Source organism: Trametes versicolor, assembly GCF_000271585.1.
Source record: "Trametes versicolor FP-101664 SS1 unplaced genomic scaffold TRAVEscaffold_7, whole genome shotgun sequence".
Lineage (NCBI taxonomy): Eukaryota > Fungi > Basidiomycota > Agaricomycetes > Polyporales > Polyporaceae > Trametes > Trametes versicolor.
Window position 1 is genome coordinate 591,622 of NW_007360327.1, and position 24,252 is coordinate 615,873.

The window sequence follows — 24,252 nt, forward strand, 5'->3', positions numbered from 1 at the left end:
GACAGAACATTTGCTCGTTGTCAACGGGGCACCCTCGCCGCTGCCGTGTTAGGCGCTCAGGGTGGTCCAGTCTGGGAAAGCAGAACAGGGTGCCAGCGGTCCCTGGCCGGATTGGACGCGGTCCGCTTTTGGACTTGCAAGTTCGACCGTCCGCCCGACGCAACGCGCAGTGTCCGCCATCGTCCGCACCCGACCGTCACAGATGACCGCTCTGGCTGCGCTCTCCGCTTGTGCGTATGCTCAGAACGCCTCCAACGGCCTCTCAGGCGTGTATAACGCGTCGCTAACAACGCCTCAGACCTCCCCGCGGGCCCCGGCTGGCTGCCGACGTGGCAGCTCATCGTCGCCGTTACAGCGACGCTAAACACCATCGGGAACCTGACTAGTGTCGCGGCGTCGCGCAAGCTGTATAACAATGCGCCCGCGTATGGTACGTCTTCACTTTCTCGTTGCTCCGGCGCGGCAGGGATGCATGCTGAACGACGGGCACCGCGCCGGCACCCCCACAGTGAATCCGCTGCAGTCCCGCACCTTCGCCATCTGGACGCTCACCTCCGCTGTCGTGCGGTTTTACGCGGCTTACAACATTGAGAACAAAATGTGAGCCGTCCTACTGACTTTACCTATGGGCCCTGGGCTCCGAGCTCGCACACGGGGCCATGGATGCTGACTGCGCCCTCAGGATCTACGACATTGCCATGTTCACGTATCTCTTCGCGTTCTTCCACTTTGGCTCGGAGCTGCTCATATTCCGTAGCGCGCGCTTTGCTCCCGCGAACCTGAGCCCGGTCGTTGTCTCCAGTGAGTCGCGTCGTCCAATTTGTGTCTTGCCCGCCGCGGGTACGACGATCCCGCGCGCTCCCACTTACCGGTCCCTCCCTCAGCGACGTCTCTCATCTGGATGTTCACCCAGTACAAGTTCTACGTCCGCCCGTGACGCTACTAATAGACCGATGCAGTCCCTACTTACCCATCTGTGCGGCCGCGATTCTCTCGATCGCCCGCACCCTTGCCCAAAATATACTTACCTATTCTGCTCGCGCGCACCCACGAACACAACACGATGGCGCGACCGCGGTGTATTCTTTTAGGGGCCATTCGCTCCTTCCACCACGCATGGATCGGGCCTTCAAACTCTCGAGCCTCCGACACCCCTGGTGCCCGTGGGATATAGACGGCCATCGTGCCGGCATGGATGAAGTGTCGAAGTGACGCGGAAGAAGTGCGCTTGGGATTCACATATACGAAGTGCGGTGGCGCTTTGTCCCATGTCCACCGCGACTATCTGACCCAACATAGACATGCGACTCTTATCAAAAGGTCTGTTCAATTTGTGCGTCATGAGCTCCGCGTACTTGTGCAAAGGAGTGCTGCTGGACGTTGACACATACCACGGCGTCACACCCCAGTATAAGTCAAAAAATGCATGTGAGGTCGTGCGCAGATGATAAAGTTACAACGTTCGAACCAAGTTCGAACGTTTGACTAGCGGCGATGTTGGCGACAACATGCTGTCGGCGCTCGATGCCGCGCATGCCGTCACAGTTCCCACGACGATGTTCAACTTTTCTCGGACATTCATCTCCAACGTCCGGAGCCTCTCTAGGTCTCTGAGAACGCCTGACGAAGCACTTACACATCGTAAGCCGAAATCTCCAGTCGTCCCACTATACTGATGTACACTCCCTAGATACTCTCCGGGCACAAGCAAAGCTCGCCCTGAGCGTGATTATTTGACTGCGCGCCACTGGCCATGATGGAGTCACTAGCACCCGTTCTCAATTACGACATTCTCCTAGAGGTCATGAAGATGTGCGAAAGGCCTGACTGCTCTCGGTTCATGCGGACCTGTCGGTTCTTCCACACGCACGGGTTCGAAGCGTTGCTCTCGCATGACATTTCCACGTCCACAGAAGAGGACCTCACGCGCGTCCTCGCCTTTTTGCGGAAGGACCCTGACAAGCGCTTCAAATTCGTGCGCTCTATGCAATTCGACTTTCCCGAACTCACCGACACTGCGACTCTGGAGCTAGCCGACGCGCTGCGCCGAATGGTCAACCTCACAGCTCTGTCGATACAGTACAGCGAGGATATAATCCTGTCTGAACCAGAACCAGCCCTCTTCGACGCAATCGCGGCGCTCACCTCTCTGCGAGAGCTGGATTTGCACTATGCCGGAGAGCATTCCATCCGCTTGCTACAATCCCTCCGTTCGGAGCTGGTTGAAGTGAACGTTCACATCCTCGATATGACCGACTGCACGTGCTTCTTTGACACTGTACCGGCTGACGACCGGCCACTGTATCACCCCGCCGTGCTCCTGCAACACTCCAGGTCCACCCTCCAGGAGCTGTTTACTTATGAATGGTACATGGATGCCGACACCCCTCCCGACCCTACGCTCGTCTATCCACAAATGTGGCGGCTCGACCTTGAGCGCTCCCTCTTCCCGTGCACCCTTCCCCTGATTAACGCGTACCCAAACCTCACCCACCTCTGCTTCCACACGGGTGAGAGCGAGCACCAACAGTACCTCCAGTCTAAGATTGAAGCGTACGACACACGCCACGCCCTCAACGTCTCCCAGCAGCAGGCCTCGGTCCGCACCTGGGAGTCGCTGCACGAATACAGCGGGAGCCTCGTCGATCTCTACCTCCTCGGCCTCACCTGCCCCATCAACAGGGTCTACCTGCACAGCATGCCCACCGTCCTCCGTCATATGCTGCCCACCGTGCTCGCCTACGCGCGCCCGCGGGACCTTACGCTGCAGAACTGGCCCATGCAGCTCCGCGACAATCATCCGGCCGAGGTGTTCGCAGCGCTCCGCGGGGAGGGAGTCTCGCGGCTCGAAGCGTTCTGCATCGAAGCAAGGCTGGAACAAGACGACGGCGCCGTCGACATCGCCGCTGTGCTCGTGCGTGCCCAATCTATCACATTACCTTGAATACGAGTCTCATTGCAGTAACACCTACGTACGAAGGAGGGCCTCCGGGCATCACTTCTGAGCGCGCCGCTGCAGGAGCTGCGCATGAACATCGGGATGCAGCCCGACTGCGAGTCTGTCGCCGCCCGTGCTCAGTGGCACCCTCGTGATCCCCCTCCCGACCGCGAGGAGTCCCCGAGTATGTGCTTAGCGGAGCGCTCGGCGGAGGACTTTGACCTCGAGGGCTGCCTGCGTCAGTTCATGGAGGACGTCCCGACGCTGCGACGCGCGAATATTGAATTGAACGGCCCGAAAGACCGGTGGCGTTTTGCGACGATTGTCGATGGGAAGCTGCAAATTGAAGAGCGGCGCTCGTAGGAGTGAGGGACTCGGTGAGAATGATGATATTCGGACGTCCTTGCAGAGTGGCGGGGAGGTGCGTCACGACCGGCTAGTTGATACGCTATGATCTTGTTCACTATTTCTCCCACAGCAACGTCTCGAGTCTAGATGATCATCCAATACAGGTTTGATGTGCGTGTGTTATGCTACGAATAGCCTACATTGGCCGCTACCCGCGCAGTCGCGGTCGCGTCCTCTCGGCCACCCGTCCGCCGAAAATAAAACCGTGTTTTCTGCCTCTACGCACCCACGTACATGACACACCCAGCAGCAATGGTGCCATGATGTCTTCGCAACATGTTCTTTTAGGGGTCCTTCGACCGGGTATACGGTATAGATCGGGGCTTCTGACCTCTTCTAACTCTCGAGCTTTCGACTCCGCCTGACGCCCGGAACACCCACCTTGCACATCGACGGTCGAATTCGGACGGCCGTCGTGCCGACATGAATGAAGAGATGACTTCGGTCTAAACATACGGGGGCGTCGTGGCGTTTTGTCGCAGAACCAGGGATGCACGTCTCCCGAATTCGACCGTCGACCATCGTCACTGCTCGGGCCTCGGGCGGCATGAGCCAAACGAACGTGCAAATAGCGTCTCTCGTCGCAACACCCGCGGGTAGCCACCGTGGCTCGCAGGCTATCCGCGGTGCGCATGCGTGCTCCTAGCCTTGTGAGGCAGCTGTCCACGGCTGAGTCGGCACGTCTCGTTCACAAAGCGCTAGTCACGACACACCTAAGACCAAGAGGGGGGAGGGGGCGCGTCTGCGTCTACCTGCCCCAGACCACACCATATATTGCGCAACACAACCGTCACACATAGAATTTGACGGAACGCAGCTGCCCATCCGGCGCGATACAAACACGCGCACAGCCGTCCCTAATCCCATTTTCCACTCTATACGCGGGATGACACGATCAGCCTGGCGGGGGGTCAGCAGACGCCACGTTCCGTCAGGTGCGCAGAATAAGGTGAGACCGGGCACGTTGGTGGGTGCGCACGCGGGGATATTTGACGGGGGGCAACAGGCTTGCTCTGTCCAATCGCGGGGTGGGGGCGAGGCGAGATGGGAACTGGGAAGAGCGCGATGAGGGCGTTAACGAGGAAGATGGCCGGTTCGCGCGGTGCGTATTGCGATGGTACCTACCGCCAGGTGTGGAAAACACCCGATTTGTTGTGGGATTAAAAATGGGAGCGGGAGGCTGTATGCTTATTTAGCTGACCGTGGACAGAGGAGTAAACTTGGTCCGCCAGAGGAGAGGAATAGAAAGCGCTAAGCTGTGTGTTGGTGAAGTGAAGGTGCGACCGTGTAGCTTTGGGAAATTGTCGGTGCAGAAGGGAAGTCATCCGGCGGCGCCGTTCGCAATAGACGTTGTGAAAGATGCAATTTCGATCCGCAAGGTGTGGCTATTGTTAGGCTGGCTGTATGAGGACGACGAACTGCCGCGAGAGTTGGGGCAGTAATAGTGGGCTATTTCTGTTCGTCCACGGCATGTCACCACAGGTGGAGGATGTCGATGAGGAGCACCCCCGGCGGAGAAAACACTGGTGCAGTACGCGTTGGTAGACGATGATCGCGAAGGTGCAATCGAGTCAATAGACGAACACCCACCTCGGGAGGTGGTTGGACGACGGCATGCATTCACCAGCGAGCCCCATGATGATGCCAGAGCGCATCAACGCTGAGACAGGGCGGACAACACAGACGGCAAGGGCCTCGTTCCCGCCGAAACGCAGCGGTCGGAGAACCGGTGACGGGCACGGACGCTCATCATCACACGGACACCGCACCGGGGGTGAGCTGACCTGGTGCGCTGGGCAGCAGCCGATGGATGCGCACGTTCGCCTGGGCCCGCCGTCCTGCGGGAAGAAAGAAGTGTACATAAAACATACGGACGACCGCCCCGGTGGGCGCGTGAAGGCGCAGACGTGTTTGGGGAAACTGACCTCCCGTGTTAGCCAAGGGCATCGATCGCGGGTGTGGGCGGCTCGCCACGCGCGTTCGGCCGCGACATGAGAGTCACCGATGGAGGAGCGCGCCTGCGACGCCCGGAGCATGGTGGGCAGCGCGCATCACGTGTGGCGGGCAGGCACGGTCGGGCGCTGTGCGGGACGAGGGCGGGCGGGGGCGGGGGATGTCGTGAGCGACGCAAAAGCTTAAGTCATGGGCGGAATTGTTTGCCGAGAGGGAAGCGCGGGGTAATGGATGGGAGAGCAAGCGAGGAAGAGGGAAGGTCGAGCACGGCGGACTGGAGGCAGCAGACGCCCGATGAGCCACCGAAAGCAGGCGATCGCTCTCGGCGATGTCGCCAGTCCTTTCCGGTCACGTCCTCCTTACCCCAGTGACACCATCCGCTATATAAGATGCCCCGTCGCCCTCTTCTTCACCCGCTTTCTCCTCCTGCTCGTCCAGCACTCGAGCATCCACCACAACCCTTGACACCACTCTAGCCACACCACTCTCGCGAACGTGCTCTCGCCGAACTTTGCTATGGCCTCGGAACCATCGGTTGTCAACCAGTTCCCGCCGGAGCTGCTCGCAGTAATATGTGCGCACGTTTATACTTCCGGTCTACCTCCTCCGACACCCTCTCTCGACCCTCTCGTCTGTGCCGCTCAATCTAGCACCCCGACTGCGCTGCCCTCATCCTTCCCGCCCGCCTACTGGCCGGAATCCGTCGTCCGAAGAACCCTCGCGAACCTCTGCCAAGTGAACAGGGCTTGGTACGAAGCCGCCAAGCCGCTTCTCTGGCGCAAGCTTGAAATCCGTCTCCCTCGGAGCTGGCTCGCCATAGTCGAGGAGGTCGCAGGGGGCGACGACGAGGACGTCAGCGAGGAGCAGGCCGCACTCATGGTCGACCTGACCCTCCGCAATGCCGAGACTGCTGCTCTGGCTGCACAGACACTCATAGGGGAGTCATCTGGTTTCGAGGCCGCTCTGGAACTCCATGGCAAAGTCCTCGAGCGTCTCTCTGGCCCCGACATCTCCATACCACCAGAGCTGCTCACCCCTCCAGCCAGTCGAGAGCCGAGTCCTCGGCGCCTTAGGACGAAGAGCAGGTCGCCCGCGCGGTGGAAGCTCATGCGCTCCATCAGTGTTGCCGTACAGGACGTCATGGAGCGCGCACACCCTGGCATCTACGGTAAGTTCACCGATGCTTAACGGGACAAATGCACGGACCTTGCTAACCCATGCGCTCCTGTCATTTAGTACCGCCACCGCATGATCCTCACCCCGGACGATTTGTGCGCCATCTGGATTTCAACCACTTCCGGACGATCGGGATGCGGCGCTTGGTCGAGGAGGGCGTCAACAACCGTTTCGTTACCGGAGACAGACTCGCGGCTGTGCTCAAGGTGCGTGTGTGGTCCCTTGGCATTCCGACCGCGCAATTTTTTAACCGCCTGCGTTCCTGTAGGAGCTGCCAAACCTTCTCGTCTTCGGCGCTACGGAGTACATGGATGGAGCACTCACCTTCCCCGTCTTGAAGGAGCTACTCCTGCGCGGTTCCGCCTCGCGTGGCCGCGGCCGCCCGTCAAGAGGTCGTGATGTGGTCATCCCCGACCCGAACGACCCCGAGCAGGAGGACCTCGCGCGCCGGCGGGAGTGCAAGGACCTCGAAGCGATCGACCTCACCGGCTGCGTCAGCGGCGTCTTCGTCAGCGCGCTCTCGCAGTTCGTAAACACCTTCCTCCTTGGGCACTCCGAGTCGGACTCGAGCAGTGACAGCGAGGACGAGCGCGAGCGCCGTCCGCACCGGGGCCGGAACATGATCCAGGAGGAGCCGCTCATCTTCCCGGGCATGCGCCGGCTCGGTCTCCGTGGTGTCAAGTCGCTGCAGCCGCACATCCTCGAGCCGCTCGTCGTCGCGTTCCCGCACCTCACCCATCTCGATCTCTCGTGCACCCGGATAACCCCCGACGTCCTTGCGGCGCTGGGGGCGTCCCTCACGGTACGGCTGCAGTCGCTCGCCCTCGAGCGCTGCAACTGGCTCACTGGGGAGAGCATCCGGAACTTCCTCATCGAGGCGCCCGCCGCGCAGGATATCGAGGAGCTCTCGCTCTACGGCGACTGGACGTTCCCGTCCCCGCTCACGGAGGAGCAACTGCGTGAGATCGTCGAGCTCGCGCCGTGCTTCAAGAACGGGCAGCTCGTATATCTCGACCTCTCCAGCGCCCCAGTTACCCGCGAGGTTCTCCTGGATGTCTGCCCGGCCCAGCCGCGCCTCCGCTCGCTCGGGCTCTCGCACGTCCGAAACCTCGAGCTTCCCACCGTCGCCGAGTTCCTGCTCAACAAGGCGCCGAACGTGGAGGTGATCACGCTCGTGACGTCCACGCAGGAGCTCGGGTACGGCGAGCTCGTCGTGTCCTCGCGCCAGGCGACGGTCGCGCTGCACACGCAGCTCATCCGCCCGCTGTGCACGCCCCCGTTCTCGTTCAGCCTCACATCGAAGCCGAAGGTGGAGCCGCCGCCGACGCGCCTGCGCGTCGTTGAGCTCGCACCGCCGCTCTTGACGAGTCTCGGCGCTGGGGCGGGAACGTGGCGGATCGTGAGGAGCAAGGGCGGCCGGGGGTGGTACGTCGACGCCGCGAGCGGGTGGACCGCCGAGGCGTCTTCGGGTCTGGATAGCCAGGCGAGCACAGGTAGCCTTTTGAGGAGGGACCTCGAGCCGACCCACCCGTGGCGTGTCGAGATCGAGGCGCTCGCGGATGCGAACGGCAATGTGAGCAGCGGTGTCGGGTGGCATGCACGGAAGATGGAGGTGAGTTGCCGCCGTTTGGGATCTAGACCGTGGAATGTGCGCTGACTGGCGGTTTCTCGATAGGTCCTGCATGGGGATGGGCTCCTTGGCCGTGAGGCGGGCCTGTACGGTGCTGTGGCCTTTGCATACCAGGGATGAGTCGTCGCATTATCGCCGCTGCGTCTCGTTCTTTCCTCTGTCTTCCGTCTTCCCCGTATACGGGTGTCATTGGGTCCAGGGTTTCTCGTCGTCTTCTCTCCGCCTCTGCCCGCTGCTCTGCCAAAGTCGCAATCGCTGCCCAAAAGTCCCAGTCTGAAAATTCAGCTGCATATTCACGATGCGGCGCATCGCTTGTAAACCATCTCATTGCTGTACTTATTCATCCATCGAACTCACTTACCGTAGCCACTCACCTACCCCAGTAGTCGTCCTCATCTTCGCCCTCGTCCTGGAACTTACCCGGATCGGAGTATCCTTGCACCTGTACTATGTTATCGAATCCTGCATCTGTGAAATATATGGGTCATTTATCATTCCTTCTTGCTCCGTGCCGTCAAATGCGATGTGCCTTCGACACTGACTCCAGGCGGGCATAGAGCGGAAGAGGGAAAACCGCTACGCAGTCAACGAAAGCGGTGCGGCAGAGTTCGCGCACTCAATTTCGCGCGATTTTCTCCTACCGCAGCCGGTGCAACATTGGTCCAGAATATCTCTCCCCACGCTCTCGATGACTCGAGAAGAAGAATTTCAGAGGAGTCGGCGTCGGAGAGAAGCATCGGGACACTGGTACTTACTCACGGACGCGTGGATCTTCGTATACAGCCCGCACTGCCACTGCGCGCGCTGAGGGCGCTCGGGGGGATCTCATATGTGTATCTCTGCGAGGCGCAAGGTACGCCTCTTATAATACTTGTGTGTGTCGTGCTAAGATCACAGTCCCTAATTATCCCGACCAATGCCGATCAGGCCGTGGGGGCACCCGTGAGCGCGTCGTTATCGCCGCGCGTGGCCTTATCTCCAACTCCCGCGCGTACGAACTGCCGAGCAACCTTGTCGCTGTTCCCCGAGTCTTGTCGTGTTCACGCCTGTCCACGCTCATTCAGTCGGACAGCCAAGCCCAAGCCTCGAGGCACACGAAGGTGGACGGTCGTCGAACAGAGCCGCGTTCACTGAATGAACGGAGCCGAGCTTGACAGGCTGTGCACTCGAAGGTGGACGCGTACGCTCAATGAGAACTTCGAAAGGCTGGGCGGGGTATGTATGGGTGACGCGTACGACTTCGGTTCCAATTCGGGAGGGGCAAGCTCTCGGGAGTTAAATCCTGAAGGGCGCCCGCTTTGCGACGCAGTCGCAACATTGAGTGGCAATAGGCGGCGCGGTCCCGGTTATGTATCAGACCACAAGGTGTGCCCTATGATGGCTTCGCTATGATGGGTGGCCTCAGTTATAAGAGTCGTGGGGATTCAGGGGACACATGATACCTGTATGGGGGCCTGAGGGGAAGCTTGCGTCAGGCTCATTTGCGGGAGACGCCCCTCAGCCTCTCTCTCAGCAAAATGCTGGTGTCCCACATAAACTGCTTGAGGTCTGTGGGATCAAAGTTAGACGGGCCACGAGTATCTCTCAACCCCCAGACGTACCTGGCTTTTCGAGCGCTTTCGCAGGACCTCGAGGCGTAGTTGCATCTGAATTCAAGTTCGGGTTGTCATCTCGCGTCATGCCCCGTGAAATGCCGATCCCTGGAGTGTATCAGTGGCTGCACCAGGCTCGCTGTGGTCAGTGATTCGACGCCCACGCTGATAGGCTGACGACGTTTACCCCAGAGCCTGTCTTCGACACCCTAGAGCGCACGATCATCGTGCCAGATCTTGCTTCCAAACCCAATGCGAGGCTTACCAGGATCATAAGCAGGTACATCCCACACAGCCCTACCTGCGTTCATCTGGAGCCTTGAGTCGGATCCCGCGTCGACCCCATCTTCTTTCCGAGTCTCCGGGCGTTAGTGGTATTGATCTCGGGGAGCCTACCTGTCGGATGTGCGTCAAAAACATGTGCCATTCCACAGTAATGTGTGGCGGTGTAACCCTGCTGAGCGATGTGCATAGCCCGCGAACGACCATACTCCAGGGAGTCGAAGCGTTGAATTGAGCGGCGCTCGTGTATGTCCGGGCTGTCCAGGTCATTCTGGTGTCACTGCGAGCTGCCGGGACAGTTCGAGTGTGTACCCGCCAGCATCCGAGCGGGGCCTGCGGAGCCGGGCTGCAGCTGTGAGGGGTCTTTTGCAGCGCCGTACGGGTATGTTGGCGTAGGTTGCTCCTCGCCGTGACAGCGTGAACACAGTGAATGCCGCCGACGCCAAGGCACTGGCGGTGTTGTGGATGATTTCCGAGGGCGCGCAGCGTTGTGGCGCGCGGTTCATGGTACCGGAGACGGGCCGAGCCTCGTAATCTGGTGGACCGTGCCAGTGTGCGGTGCGCGACGTGTGATGCAGGCACGCTGAAGGGGAGCCGACGCAGGTCGCCAGCGGCGTAGTCACTATGTAAGAAAGGCCTTGTGAGTGCATGTCGACCGTGCGCACGGTCATGAGCAGAGAGCGGAGAGCACCCCGACCCTGCTGCGTCGTGCAGTCCGGTCCGAGCTGTATGAGATGCGTCGGGGTGCACGATGCACACTAAAGTAAAGCGAGATACGTACTGAGATGGCGTGCAGCGAGTCAGCGTGCGCATGTCGGCCTTCCGTCGGGACGAGGCGCAACACCGCCTCGCGCTAAAAGGTGAACAGCTTTCACGCGCTGGTCAATGCATGCTTGAGCGCCCCGACTGCGCAGCACGTCGAAATTCTCGCAAGAACGTCCAGGCCGAACTACGGCGGAATGCTGGAATTCTTGCCGTGGCTCGTTTTAAATGTTCATTGTCCGTAGTGGTACGACTTGGACGCTGGCAGGCGGAGTACTGCGGGAGTTGGGAACGTCATTGTCCTCATCGTTGGCAGGTACCGCCGTGATGTGACGTTCTATGGGATCCGCCTGTGCCCGGAGGTCCGAAGCTGAGGGGCGGTCCTTGGAGTTCGGCCAGGGGAAGTAGGCGTGGGTTTGTGAAATGAGGCTTTGAGAGGCTACCGGTTGTCGAAGTCAACCATGCCGAAGTTATCAATAAACTGACATATTAAGGGGTTCGTTCCAAAAAAAAGGAGGAGGGGTTCGTACTCTCTGGAAATAGGACGAATCACGGAGATGGCGCAAGAAGAGATATGACTGCAAGGTTATTAGGTTTCTCTCCTGCAGCATGGCGTATCATGGATGGGAAACTGGCCTGCAGTAGCCCGCTCTAGCCGCAAGCACGTTCGAGTCGTGCTCTTCATGAGTCGGCGTGAGTCAAACACACGTCGACATTCTTACCACGAGGTGATAGAGTCGCGGCTCCGTGCGGTTGTCTGTCATAGATAGAGGGAGGAAGCAGACGTACTATGAGCCATGTCCGCTATTGAAGACTGTTTATGGAAATGCTCGTACCGAACTCCCGAGAGAATCAAGAGTCACGTTGCACTAATGACCCTGGACTCGTACACGAGGCCCCTGTCAGAGAGTGGATTATGCGTATGAACACTGCTCGACGCGCAGTAAAGCAACAGCGAAGGAGGGAAGGACGGTGTGCCTCGACGTAACCCTAGTAGCGACGCGGCCTGGAGGACTTCGATGCCGAAAGATACCCGTGTTCGCCGACGGAATTGCGTAAGAATGGCTGCTCGAAGGCAGGAGTGTGGGGAAGAGTTCGGCTTGATTGGTATGCTCGTCATCGCATGCGGTGCCCTCGCAGCGGGATCTCATGAGACGTACATCCTATCGGAGACGCATCTTTGATGACTCCTACAGAAAGACTCACCACTATGATGAGTATGCAGGCTGCTGTAGTCGGGCTTCTGTGAGGGTGTTCACTCCAGGTTAATTCAGTGTGGTCAGGCATCGCGAGGCGAAGCAGCACGGAGAGTAATCCCGAGGCTCCGAGGTTGGAGAAGACCCTGTAGGGGCGAGACTGGCGAGCAACGGACATGCCAGCCGTGTTGCGGCGCGTCTCTAGGGGTCGAATATTGAGCATCAATTGCCCGCGCCGGTAAAGTGGTGGCATTTGCAAGAATGAGGGACGCAGGAAAACGAGCCCTTAGCGCCATCGAGGAGTGGCGAAGCACCCACGTACTCCATTATGCGTGGCCCAAAAGACGCCTGCACCTACAATCGATTGAAAACCTGTGCTGGCTGAAAGAATACGAGCGTTCCGAGAATGCGGGGAAATAGGCTGAGGAAAAGTCTAGAGCCTAGGCTGCATAATACCGCACTGCGGGCACCAGTGCTGCGGGAGTAGCGCGCTGCGGCGCTTTCTCGTGAATAAGAGGGTGAGACCATGACAGATAACGCACCCTGGTCACGCCGACACGCTTTGGTGTGCTTGGGAGGCGGGCGCAGTAGCACGGGCCCATGGCGGTGTTGGCGTGTACGAGCGTGTACGACGGCGTTGGGGGCGCATGGGCGCGGGCTGTTGTTTTAGGCAAGGCATCGACTGCGCGTGCTGTGTGGGGGCCGATTTATGCGCGCGAACGAAGTCGACGCGTAGGTTGAGGCGGTGAGATTAGGTGCGAGGGACTAGGCGTGGGAGGCGCCGCAGTGGACCACGATGGTAAGCGTATGTAGTAAAGCAGGTTTGAGCTACGGAACGCGTGGCCCGGTCGTGTCGAGCCAGGCCGACGCTATCCACAAGCGTCCGTGCACTCAGCTGCCACATGGAGCAATTTTTGCTCGTGCATCATATTTACGAGGAGAGGACTCTCCTCGTGGCGTGTCAGTGCGGCGGAGGGGTGCTTGTTTGAGCAACACAATACAAGGGCGCGCACGAAGGCGATCTGGTTCTAGCGTTGTTGGGTTTCCGGCGCTGTGGGTTTGATGTTAGTTACCGTCATGTTGCTTCGGCAGGTGCCCACTACGTATAGACCATGCACAGGACTGCTTGATTGAGGAGAAGCGCAAGGGCCGGCTGTTGACAATCGCAGAATGTTTCTCCCATAAAGAGATTCGGGCGAGGACAGGACCAAGGACAGCGCCCCCTTCCTGTACTGTATTGTTTCAACGACTTTCCACCGCTAGGACAACTTCAACAAGGCGTTGTTATTGTATCAAAGGCATCCCAAATAAAGATGAGAGCTCACCGTATTGTGAAGGAAATGGAAGCTTCAGAGACGCTGCACGCATTACTTATTATGTGCTGAGGGGCTGTCAATACTACTGTTATACGGTGAAGTTTGGACCATACTGGTGTGATTCAAGCTAATGAAGACTCTACTTACTGAAATTGATCAATCGTTGTAACGGCCGGCTACTGCATGCGTGACAGCGGAAACGCCCGGAAGAGTAGAGTCCGGATATCTGGCGGCCACAGCGGCGCTTGCCTATAGCCGGCCGTTGCGCAGTGCACGGGGTCCGACACGATGAACGCAGAGTGGCGCTCACAGGTGCCAAGCGCGGCCCAAACCACTGGATCGGGTAGGCTTTAAGTGCGCGGTCCGTTGGATAACTCTGTGCCCACCGCCTCAAACCGTGTGCTGTCTTCCTCTTCTCTTCTACTTCTCCCACTGGTCTGCTGTTTCCTCCCCTGCGTGTCCTGCCCCCTGCACTGGTTCCAACTCAACTACAACTCTCCTCGGCCGTCGTACTCTGCCGCTCAGCTGCCACACATGGACTCTGAAGACTCCGCCGCTACGCAAACTTCCGCCGTTCGGCGTCATGCTACGTTCGATGTCCCGGGAGATGGCGGTGCAGGCCCGCAAAGGCGTTCAACTACAAATACGAACGGCGCAGTCTCAAGGGCCAACTCCCGCACCTCCCAACTCTCAGGCCCTAGATCCATCATACGCACTCTGACTATGCCTGAGAAACGAGTCGGGACCCCGCCCCCCATCCTCCAGCAGATCAAGGCCATTATTCTCATGTCATGTTCGTACCCCTGCTCGCCACAGCCGCGCGCGACTCACCGTTCGTTGCAGGGCTCAACGTCTTGCTAGTATGTATACCGGTGTCGGTACGTAACCTATCCTTCATACCCTCATCATCATCTTACATTGTTCCGACGTTAGTGGGCACTACATTTCGCGCTTCCTACAACGAACACGCATGATACCATCATCTTCATCTGTATGTTCCCTATTCTGTCTTTATCTTCAACGTCCTGCATCGCTCATCCAATGCAGTCGCGTTCCTCGCTATTATACCCCTCGCGAAGGTAAGCGGCGCACGCTTGCAAGGGAGTTGAAGTTGTATTGACGCGTCTCTAGCTGCTCGCTTTCGCGACTGATGAGCTCTCCATGCGTGTCGGCCAGACACTGGCCGGCCTTCTCAACGCCACTTTGGTACGTTGTTCACGCCACCACTGCGCTGGCTCATGCTGATACCATCATCAACAGGGCAACGCGTAAGTTGACTTTCCCGCCACATGTCACTTCTGTGCTCATCATTTGGTCCACCAGTGTTGAATTGATCGTAGCGGTACGCGTTTGTCGCGTCTTCGTGACCCTTGCAGCAGCTGATGGGAGTTTCGCTGCTAGATCATTGCTCTCATCAAGTGTGAACTGCAAATTGTGCAATCATCACGTACGTTCCTGACGCGCCCGAACCACATTCTCCAAATTCGCCTTCGGCGTATCGGAGTATCTGGATATCGCGCGTTTATTGTGGTTGTGTGCACCCTGACTGACGCCGGTCTCCCCTAGTGATCGGCTCAATTCTCAGTAATCTCTGTAAGCGCGCGCTTGCAATCCACGGCGTTCCATTACTCACCGGGTGTTATAGTGCTTGTGCTTGGGATGTGTTTCTTCGCCGGTGGTACGAGGTTCTCTGAACAGGGCTTCGGTATCAGTACGTGTCATCTCGCTCGGACCTGCTGCGCACCCCGGTTGCTGTATCCTGTCACTCATGCATTGCTTCACCGCGCTTTTTGACAGGTGTTACGCAGCTGAACTCGACGCTTCTCATGATGTCCGTGATTGCGCTGCTCATCCCGGCCGCGTTTCACTTCACGGCCGGTGAGCAGATTGAGGACCCCACGGAGGCAAAGGACATTCTCTCTGTCAGCCACGGAGTATGTTGAATTCCATCTAAATTGTCAGATGTTCGGAAGCTGACAGCCGCAATTTACCTTTAGACTTCGATTATCCTGCTTTTCAGTGTGTAGCCTGCGTGTTCGTCTGAGGTCACAGCGCTGATCATTGTCACTTATCCAGTCTACGGCTCGTATCTGGTTTTCCAGCTCTTTTCGCACAAGGCGCTCTACGACGAGCGCCATATGGATGTATTCAGGTCAACGCGTTACACGCCCCGTGATAAGAAGACAGCGGCCAATGGCGAGACCACATCTGAGGTCAACGGCAGCTCAATACCTTTGACCGGCGTCACTGGCGAGAGGTATCAGGGCTCACCCGCGGCAAGCGTATCTGGTGATCATGATATCGAGGCCACTACGGCTGCACCCTCGGTAGTGGTTGAGGAGGAAGAGGAGGAGGTGCCACAGATGAGCGTGCCGATGACTATCGGACTGCTCGCAGTTGTCACTGTCGTAAGTCCTTGCGTCTATCCCATGTGCGCCGGGGCTGTCCCCCGATGCGGACCGGACGTCGTCGCTGACCAGTGCTGTCTATCCCCAGTGCGTCGCAGTCACCGCCGAGTTCCTCGTGGACTCGATAAACGGGCTCGTCGACTCCGGGAACATCAACAGGGAGTTCATCGGTCTTATCCTGCTCCCGATTGTCGGGAACGCAGCAGGTGCGTGTGTCGCCCGTCGCTTGCCGGCGACGGCGAGCGCGGCGAGGCTCTGCAGTTCTGCCCGTGCTGACCCCGCGCTCTCACGCACATCTAGAGCACGTCACGGCCGTCACGGTCTCCGTCAAGGACAAGCTCACGCTCTCTCTTGGCGTTGCCGTCGGCTCCAGCATCGTACGTCCCGCCCCCTGGCACCCCTCGCACATTGATGACGGTACTGATCTGCTCCCGCCCCTGCGTCATGGCCCCTACAGCAAATCGCGCTCTTCGTCATTCCGTTCATTGTCACCTTGGCGTGGATCATGGGGAAGCCGTTGAGTCTCCTGTTCGACCCCTTCGAGTCCGTAGTTCTCTTCCTCTCAGGTACGTCTTTGTCCCTGGCGGCGCGCACCCCACGCGCACGCCTCCGCCGCATGCATCCGGAGCTGACCTGGCCCGCTCCCGCCTACAGTCATCGTGGTAAATTACGTCGTCCAGGACGGAAAGAGGTGCGTGGTATTCGCTGGCGGCGCCCTGCTCTGCGCGCGAACGTGCCGCTGACATGTGTTTCGTGCGCACAGCAATTGGTTGGAAGGCCTGATCCTCATGGCTCTCTATGTCATCCTCGCCGTTGTGTTCTGGTTTTACCCTGGTGCGTTTCCAGGTCTGTGCAGCGTCATGTCTGAGCTAACGTCGTCGTCATGGTACAGGTGTCACCGAGCTGGGCCGTCAGCTCATGTGCTAAAGCGACGGTTGAAAACTGTGCAGACTCGATTCGCTCTCTGTCTCTTGAGGGGTCTTCTTTCTTATTCTCGGCTTCAGTTCATGACCACGGACTTAGTGTGAAAGCCATGTGTATCCTTAGTATCGCGGCAGTTACGTTCTTATACATAGCATTACTACCTTACCTCTTACCTCACTCATTGCACTCCCGCTATTCGTCCGTACTTGCCACGCATTCACGAATATACTCACGATACCGCACATATACCTCTTCGCCTCCCCTCGTATACGTACCTTGCACCCCTCGCATTGCACGCACGCACGCCCCGCCTAGTACTACGCTCGCTATCCTAGTGTCTCTCATGGCATTCCGCCACGTTGTTTCCGCGCGGATCCTCTAGGGACCCAACGTTTCTAGGTTAGCGCTAGCGCGTCGTCATCAGGACGCCGGGGCTTTCCAACAGAACGCATGTACGGGATATATAGATGATAATAGAGTGGTCCGAAGTAGAGTATCCACCACACAGCCCCGCGCGAAGCCTATCCCCATCCTATCCAACCTTGTCCGCCGCATCCGTCGCCACCTTCCCTCGCATTGGGCACTCCCACACACGTTCACAGCTTCGCCTGGAGCGGGGTGCCCGGGTTCACGAGCGTCGCGGCCGCCGCCGCGAGCACGACCGTTCCGCGTTCCTTGACCTTCGTAGCTAGAGCGATAACGGGAGCGTCATATTAGCATTCGGCTCCCACATGCACAGCCCGCCGAAGGTGGGACGTAGGCACGCACTGAAGACCACTTTCGCGCCCTCCTTCCACATCTCCGTCACGAGTGTCTCGCCGGGGTACACGACGCCCGCGAACCTAATATCCCGGGCGGCGAAGTTAGCTTAGACTCCGCGGTGGACTGGTACGAGATGGGCGCGGGGAGGGAAGCACTATGTCCAGTTGGACTGGGGTGGGGAAGCATAGGAGTCTGGGCGTCGCGCTTGTGCGGAAGCAAAAAGGCACTTCCACCGGTCGATATGCCGGCTTCTCCAAGGACAGCGCACCCCGCGCACCCCGCGTAGAACGGGAAGACGTACCTGACTTTAATATCCTCGTACTCGCCAAACGCCTTGAGGACGTGCTTCCCGGAGATGCCCATCGAGCACAGACCTAGATAGATAGAGCCGGCGGCGTGGTGAGCTCAGGCTCCCGCGAGGACGCAGGTATGTGGCAGATCGTCACCATGCAGGATAGGCTTATCGAACCCGCCGACCGCAGCGAACTCTGGAAGGATCTGTGGATGTGGTTGTGGTTGCGGACACACTAAAGTCAGAAGGGACACTAGGAGATGCGCCGCATGAGCGGCGGGTGACTCACATGCAGGGGGTTGAGGTCGCCACTCAGCCTAGACGCGGTCACATAGAGTAGGTCAGCAGTCTGTCTGTGTGGGGGCTGCGGGAAAGGTGGTGGGAGGCGCCGCCTCACCTGTACAGTGCGGCTTGGGTGGGCAGAGTCTGCTCCTCAGTGACTGCGTCTGGCTTCCGTGCAGGAGGTTTGTTTTCTGCGGTCGCGGCGCCCCGGTCTGTTCATAGGTCCCCCAGTCAGTCTTAGTGCCATAGAGTGGTGCCGAGGCATATGGGCCATGAGGGAAACGCACCTTTTCCTGCCCGCTTGCCTCCAAAGCCGCCGGAGCCACGGATGAATACCGTGGACTGGTTCTCGAAGATGACCTTGCCCGAGTGCTTGTCCTTCGTCTGCACGATGGACGTCACCGCCGCCGCCTTGCCCTTGTCGAGCACCTCCATCAACCTACCCCAGCCCCAGTCAGCCTCCACCTTCACCACACACATAGACACAGGAAGGAAGACATACCGCGCCTCGTTCACAAGCTCCCCACTCGTCGGGATGGGGGCCTTGATCGCCAAATACTGCTCTCCATGGAGCAGCTTCGCGGGGTTGAAGTTCGGGAGCCAGTCGAGCGACAGGCCCGCGCTCGCCTCGAACTGCGGGACGACGCCGAACGTCGGAAGCGCGGCGAAGTCCTCGTGGTTCTCGTACGTCCACTGCAGCTCCGTCTCGCGCGCGCCGACGCCGAGGTTGTAGAGCACGACGTCGCGCTCGGTGTAGCTGTACTCGGTCGGCGCGTCCACGTCCTTCTTCGCGGCCGCGACGATGTCGGCGTCCTCGGGGTCTGCGTAGGGGCTGTCGGAGTCGCTGCCTGCGCTCTCGTCGGTGTTGCCGAAGTTCTCGGCGATCTGAGGAGGGCGTTGTCAGCTTATAGCGCCAGAACATTAAGACTACCATTGTCATACCTGCATGAATGCCTCCTGGGTGCTCCCCGGGTTCGTAGCACGCCCATCCTCTACGGGCTCTGTGAGCACACACAACGGCGCTTCCACCACCAAGCGCACTCACCAAAGTCAGTGATGTTCGCCCACTTCGAGATGACCGCCTCAGGCGTCAGCGGGACGTTCACGGGGAAGCCGTAGCCGCCAGTGCGCTGCCACCTGATCTGCGCGATCCACCCGGCGGCGACCTGGAAGATGCTCCCCGTCGTCTCCTCGTTCGCGTCGCTGCTCAGGAAGCCGACGAGCGGCGCGACGTAGTCCTCCTGTAGCGCCAGGCAATGAGTGTCCGGATATTCGCGGCGGCAGGGTGGGTGCGGGAACATACCCGGACTGCCTCTACGCTGGCTGCGGCCCTGTATCCCGATATCAGGATCGACGGACGCCGTTAGGGAAGGCTTGGCACTTACCGGCCGAGACCAGTTGCGGCGCCGGCGGACGGAATGACGATGTTCGCGAGGATGTTGTTCTTCCGGCCTTCGATGGCCAGTGTCTTCGTGAAACCGAGGACACCGGCTTTCACGGTACAGTACTGCAGGGAATGAGCGTCGTTCATACTGAGTTTATTAGCAGGGAACCTACGTTTGCAAGAGCAGGGGAGCCATCTGTGACCGAAATTAATACATGCCAAACATGAAGAATATCGCAGAAACGCACAGAGGCCGGCCTGGGAGCCGAAAGTGATAATGCGGCCATACTTCTGCTTCAAGAAAAGGGGCCAGACAGCCTTTGCGCACTGAAACGCGAAGTCAGCGAACCTTCCCTCAAATGCCCGACTGGAGTATAACCTTGTACGTCGCCCTATCACCGGTGATCAGCGGATCAGCAGGAAGACCGGAAGAGGGGCACATACCTGAGGTGCACTGCCAGGACCTCGTCCCAGTCCTTTTCTGACAGCTTCTCAAAGGCACTGGGACGTGCGACGCCCGCGTTGGCAACGAGGACGTGGACACCGCCGAAGGTGTCGAGAGCGGCCTTCACGATCCCCTCGCCGTCTTCCGCAGATGCGACAGCAGCAACAGCCTTCCCGCCAGCTAGTAAACATACTCAATATCAGTGAAACTGTAGAATTGGTGCACAGGGGCCCACCCTTGGTGATAGCTGCCACGACCGCCTTCACTGCATTGCCGTCAACGTCGTTTACTACGACGTTCGCTCCCAAGCGGCCGTACTGGAGGGCATATGCCCGTCCGAGACCAGACCCCGCGCCAGTAACAATAACGGTCTTGCCGTCGAACCGGACCTCGGGTGATGCTTGCGCATTTGACGGGGCCTTGGAAGACTCCGCAATCTTGGCCTGTCGGAATATGATGAGCCCCTACTCCTGATCCACACTCCTTGCAGTTCTCACCTGAACATCGAAGTCGGGCACACCCTTAGGGCTGATAGGTGTGATGAGCTATACTGAGGATGTCTGAACTAGGAGAATAGGCTTTACTGCTCCGGGTCAGAGTCGAAGTCCGTAATTTGCTCCCACTTCTCTTGCACCTGAAAGTTAACACAAGATAAGCAGACGTGAGGCTAATTCAATGGCCAACGACTTACGGCTGATGGGGTGAATGTGCTGTCGGTCTTGAACGAGACACCTTTGCTGCGTTCCCACCGGACCTCTGCAACATATCCGGCCCCGACCTCGAAAATCCGGCCATTTGCGTCTGGGCCGTCTGGGTGCGTAATGGCAAGGACAAAGGGCGCGACGAATGCAGGCTGAGGCGGGAGGAGTCAGTCCTGCAGAAGGAGCGTGTTGACGCAGTATATGCCCATACCTTCAAGTTCGCGAGCATCTCTGGAGGCATAATTGTCTCCGTCATAGCAGATGCGGCCATCTAGGTGTATATACGTTAAGACGTGCAAGGTAAGAAGAATGATTGTATACGTACAGGCGCGATGACAGTAGCCTTGATGTTAAACCGGGCACCCTCGGCAGCGAGGGCCTTGGTGAAACCAACGAGACCCATCTTGGCAGCGCTGTAGTTTGCCTGACCAAAGTTACCTATGCCAATTATTAGTCGTGTGCGCTATTCCTTTGAAAGAACACCTCATACCGTAGAGGCCCGCGGCGCTCGCCGTGTTCACAATCCGACCGAACTTTTGCTTCTGGAAGATGGGCCATGCGGCTTTTGCGCACGAATACGAGCCTTTAAGATGCACGAGCATGATTTGGTCCCACTCCTGGTCCGACATATTCTTAAAGCTACGGAGTGTGCGAGATAGAACTGAATGGACAGCGGACGGGGCAGCAACCGGTAGACGTACCCTTTGTCTCGCAGGATGCCAGCATTGTTGATGAGGATAGAAACCCCTCCGAAAGCCTCTACGGCCGTCTTAATGACGGCCTCGCCATCTGCTACGGAAGCTGTATTCGCGACAGCTTTGCCTCCGGCTACGTCAAAGTGCGTGTAATGGGTATCCCGTTTCGTACAGCGAGCGTATGCACGCACCTTGGTTGATCTCGTCAACGACCTTCTGCGCTGCAGCCTGGCTAACATCGTTCACGACGACGTTCGCGCCTCTCGAAGCGAACAGCAGCGAGTAACTGTTGGTGAGGTCATTAGACCGTGTCGGGCGCTAGCAGTAGATATATGCGCACGCTTTGCCGAGTCCTCCGCCTGCACCGGTGACGACGACGGTGTGGCCCTTGAACGAGAGATCTGACATGGTTGTGGTGGGAGGTGGAAGGATGTGTATGAGGTGGTCGCAAGCGGAGAGAGATTATAGACGAGTGCGGGGTCGTGCCAGAGCAGCCGCTGCCATGTGAATTCCCCTCGGCTGAGGCGATCGCGCGCGCCCACGTGAATCACCGACGCGTCCCTCCGCCACAATTTCCCCGCTTCTCTTCACGACGTCATCATCCTCTCCTAGCTGCCTCTCTCATATACACAAAAAATACAGCAAAAATACAAGCATACACGTCCACAAGCTCAGGCAGACCAACCCTAGTCTCGTCACCAGCCGTCATAGGGGGTCCTTCCAAAACGGGACGGGCAAGAAACCGAGCAGAGGACCCCCCTATAACGTCTGGCGCACTTCGTATAGGCGGGTGGGGGTAAGGTCACCAAGTCACGAAGGTCACTGCGGCCCCACTTCGACGTGCGCGCACGCCGCGCGAGCGTGATCGCCTCAGGACTCCTACAACGCAATTTCCGCCCAAATAATTCTTAAAATTGAGAGGAGTGTGTCTGAATAGCCCGCAATGGTCTGTATTAAAATGGGACCGCAGCGCGCGGAGTAGCACGAATAAATAAAACCCGCTCGCGGACAGTGACCGCAGAGTGACTGACAGACTTGCCCGATCGAGGGCGTGTCAAGGTGTTTGACGGGTGGACAGACTTATTTCTGGCGTTGGCGTGACCTTACCCCACCCGTCTATACCAAGTGCGCCAGACGTTATAGGGGGGTCCTCTGCTCGTTTCTTTGCCCGTCCCGTTTTGGAAGGACCCCGTGACCTATAACGTCTGGACACGAGACTAACCAACCCCAAGTCCAGCGCTTCACCTGGCTCAGCCGGTCGCCGTAGAAATCGCATGAAACACGTTACAATTTCGGAACAGTGGGCTGATTTTCCAGCGCGCCCAAGCGCCGCAGCGCCTCCCTTGCCCCGTCGTCCAACCCAAGCTCCCTCAGGATCTCCTCCGTGTGCGCCCCCCGCGGAATTATCGCGTCGGCCGGCGCAGGCAGCGGCGCGTCCACGGGCGTGCGTTCCAGCTTCGGGTGCGGGCTCGGCACAGCGCCTCCGTGCGACGACGAGCCCGCTGCCAGCGCCGCCGCCTCGTCCGCGGACAAGACGGGCACCGCGCACGCGTCGCTGGCTACGGCGTGTTTTAGGGCCATCAACATACGATGCGTGGAGGAAGCAGGACATCGTACCATCGAATACCTTCCCCCAGTAGTCTCGCGGGTGCAGCGCGAATCCTCGCTCCATGAATGTCTTCATGCGGGGCCACGAATCTGTGTCGTGCTGGTCCGTCTCGGACGGCCGCCATCCGTCCTCCAGCGCGAAACCAGGAGGAAGAGCACCCAGGAAGCGTTTCAAGAATGCCTTGAAGAACTGAGGCTCCAGACATCCGACGGACATCCACCTTCCGTCGGCGCATGTGTACACGTTGTAGAAGGGAGCTCCGCCGTCAAGGAGACCATTCCCTCTACCCGGCCCGAAAAGAGGAGACCGTAGCTGGGCCAGAAGAAGTGGAAAGCTTGCCAAGTAGCGCACCCCAGATACCTGTGCAGCTCTTCAGCACGGTGCATGTCGGTATTTGGGTTAAAGTGGAACTTACCATATCTGTGTTCACGATCTGACCGCGTCCGCTCTTGGTGCGTTCCACAATTGCGAGGAGGATCCCTAGTGCGCACATTACTCCGCCCCCCGCAAAGTCTGCGAGAATGTTTAGAGGGAATTCCGGCATCCCCGCCCCCGGCAGCATCTGATTCGCGATGTGAGTACATTTACCCTTGTCACTTAAACGGTAGCGCGACACGAACCGAAAGAACGCCACTGAGCGCAAGGTAGTTGAGATCATGTCCTGGCATAGCGCAGGGGATGCATGAGCTTAGTGCACGCATGCCCATTAGCAGTCGAGCTTACTGACCGGCCATGTCTTTATGCGGACCTGTGCGAGGGAACCTGACCACCAGGACGTCAGTATTTCAATGCTCAACGACCTTCGGAACACGCCAACACACTCACCCCACCAAACGCGCGTATATCAGCCGCGCATTCGTCCCCTTGCTCTCATCAAGAAACACCTCGGGACCGAGGCCCAGTCGTTCCAGCACACCCGGGCGGAACGGGTCGATGAGCACGTCTGCCTGCTCAACGAGTTTCCGCACGACCCCGTACCCGCTCCGCGTCTATACATGCACATGTTCAGTCTTTGCAACCCACACATCGGCATGTCCAGCGAGGCGAACGGACATACCTTCGGGTCGACAGCGATGGACCGCTTGCCCCGCCCAAGCACGTCTGGGGTAGGCGCGGTCGCTGCGCCCGGTCGGTCGATGCGGATGACGTCCGCCCCGAAATCGGCCAGGATCATACCCGCCATCGGGCCCGGCGCAAGACCGGCAAACTGCATGAAAAGTAGGTTCGTGTCGCGCAGACAAGTGTGGAATTGCACTTGCCTCGACTACTTTAATGCCACTCAGAGGAAGACCATGTTTACTAGGTGACGCTGGCATCGTGTGGTTAGTTCTGTAACAAGTAAACCTGGCGACTAGGGATCCGGGTTTTCGTTAAACTTCGCTGGACGAGGTTCGGGAGGAAAGTAGTTTAGGGAGTCGCGGCGTACAAATGTACCTGATCTGCATCGAATGCGGGGAAAGCAGGTTGCCTGTTGCGGGGGACGTCAACGTCCCTCGG

The 24,252-nt window shown here is 58.6% G+C and overlaps 6 protein-coding genes across 6 annotated transcripts; 4 read left to right on the forward strand and 2 right to left on the reverse strand.

Annotated features, from left to right (window-relative positions):
* Nucleotides 1-175: 175 nt before the first annotated feature.
* Nucleotides 176-1,045, forward strand: TRAVEDRAFT_72443 (Erg28-like protein). The gene is made up of 5 exons (XM_008041350.1): nucleotides 176-230; nucleotides 299-430; nucleotides 510-600; nucleotides 683-801; nucleotides 885-1,045. The coding sequence occupies exons 1-5, from the start codon at nucleotides 203-205 to the stop codon at nucleotides 935-937; spliced, it is 423 nt and encodes a 140-aa protein (XP_008039541.1). The 5' UTR covers nucleotides 176-202; the 3' UTR covers nucleotides 938-1,045.
* A 711-nt stretch (nucleotides 1,046-1,756) lies between these two features.
* Nucleotides 1,757-3,301, forward strand: TRAVEDRAFT_48355 (uncharacterized protein; the record flags this gene model as incomplete). Its single annotated transcript, XM_008041091.1, has 2 exons — nucleotides 1,757-2,914; nucleotides 2,981-3,301. 2 exons carry the CDS (start codon nucleotides 1,757-1,759, stop codon nucleotides 3,299-3,301), a joined length of 1,479 nt encoding a protein of 492 aa, XP_008039282.1.
* A 2,469-nt stretch (nucleotides 3,302-5,770) lies between these two features.
* Nucleotides 5,771-8,603, forward strand: TRAVEDRAFT_168992 (uncharacterized protein). Its single transcript, XM_008041351.1, has 4 exons — nucleotides 5,771-6,467; nucleotides 6,536-6,681; nucleotides 6,744-8,087; nucleotides 8,151-8,603. The coding sequence occupies exons 1-4, from the start codon at nucleotides 5,816-5,818 to the stop codon at nucleotides 8,223-8,225; spliced, it is 2,217 nt and encodes a 738-aa protein (XP_008039542.1). The 5' UTR covers nucleotides 5,771-5,815; the 3' UTR covers nucleotides 8,226-8,603.
* Nucleotides 8,604-13,976: 5,373 nt separating this feature from the next.
* Nucleotides 13,977-16,588, forward strand: TRAVEDRAFT_37814 (calcium/proton exchanger; the record flags this gene model as incomplete). The annotated part of the gene is made up of 17 exons (XM_008041018.1): nucleotides 13,977-14,046; nucleotides 14,097-14,131; nucleotides 14,187-14,244; nucleotides 14,301-14,332; nucleotides 14,385-14,459; nucleotides 14,655-14,700; nucleotides 14,820-14,846; nucleotides 14,899-14,964; nucleotides 15,051-15,187; nucleotides 15,251-15,272; nucleotides 15,330-15,661; nucleotides 15,750-15,867; nucleotides 15,962-16,038; nucleotides 16,119-16,227; nucleotides 16,316-16,352; nucleotides 16,425-16,495; nucleotides 16,554-16,588. 17 exons carry the CDS (start codon nucleotides 13,977-13,979, stop codon nucleotides 16,586-16,588), a joined length of 1,347 nt encoding a protein of 448 aa, XP_008039209.1.
* A 593-nt stretch (nucleotides 16,589-17,181) lies between these two features.
* TRAVEDRAFT_125356 (multifunctional beta-oxidation protein) lies at nucleotides 17,182-21,554 on the reverse strand (the record flags this gene model as incomplete). The annotated part of the gene is made up of 23 exons (XM_008041352.1): nucleotides 17,182-17,273; nucleotides 17,354-17,427; nucleotides 17,649-17,721; nucleotides 17,794-17,845; nucleotides 17,929-17,956; nucleotides 18,037-18,133; nucleotides 18,209-18,360; nucleotides 18,424-18,806; nucleotides 18,864-18,913; nucleotides 18,967-19,162; nucleotides 19,225-19,252; nucleotides 19,307-19,428; nucleotides 19,479-19,501; nucleotides 19,554-19,659; nucleotides 19,746-19,930; nucleotides 19,986-20,169; nucleotides 20,442-20,603; nucleotides 20,663-20,722; nucleotides 20,777-20,889; nucleotides 20,942-21,090; nucleotides 21,153-21,279; nucleotides 21,338-21,432; nucleotides 21,487-21,554. The coding sequence occupies 23 exons, from the start codon at nucleotides 21,552-21,554 to the stop codon at nucleotides 17,182-17,184; spliced, it is 2,619 nt and encodes an 872-aa protein (XP_008039543.1).
* Nucleotides 21,555-22,430: 876 nt separating this feature from the next.
* TRAVEDRAFT_168999 (CoA-transferase family III) lies at nucleotides 22,431-24,166 on the reverse strand (the record flags this gene model as incomplete). Its single annotated transcript, XM_008041353.1, has 8 exons — nucleotides 24,015-24,166; nucleotides 23,813-23,962; nucleotides 23,581-23,744; nucleotides 23,483-23,517; nucleotides 23,376-23,416; nucleotides 23,171-23,317; nucleotides 22,764-23,115; nucleotides 22,431-22,705 (listed from the first exon to the last, which is right to left on the reverse strand). The coding sequence occupies exons 1-8, from the start codon at nucleotides 24,069-24,071 to the stop codon at nucleotides 22,431-22,433; spliced, it is 1,221 nt and encodes a 406-aa protein (XP_008039544.1). The 5' UTR covers nucleotides 24,072-24,166.
* Nucleotides 24,167-24,252: the final 86 nt, after the last annotated feature.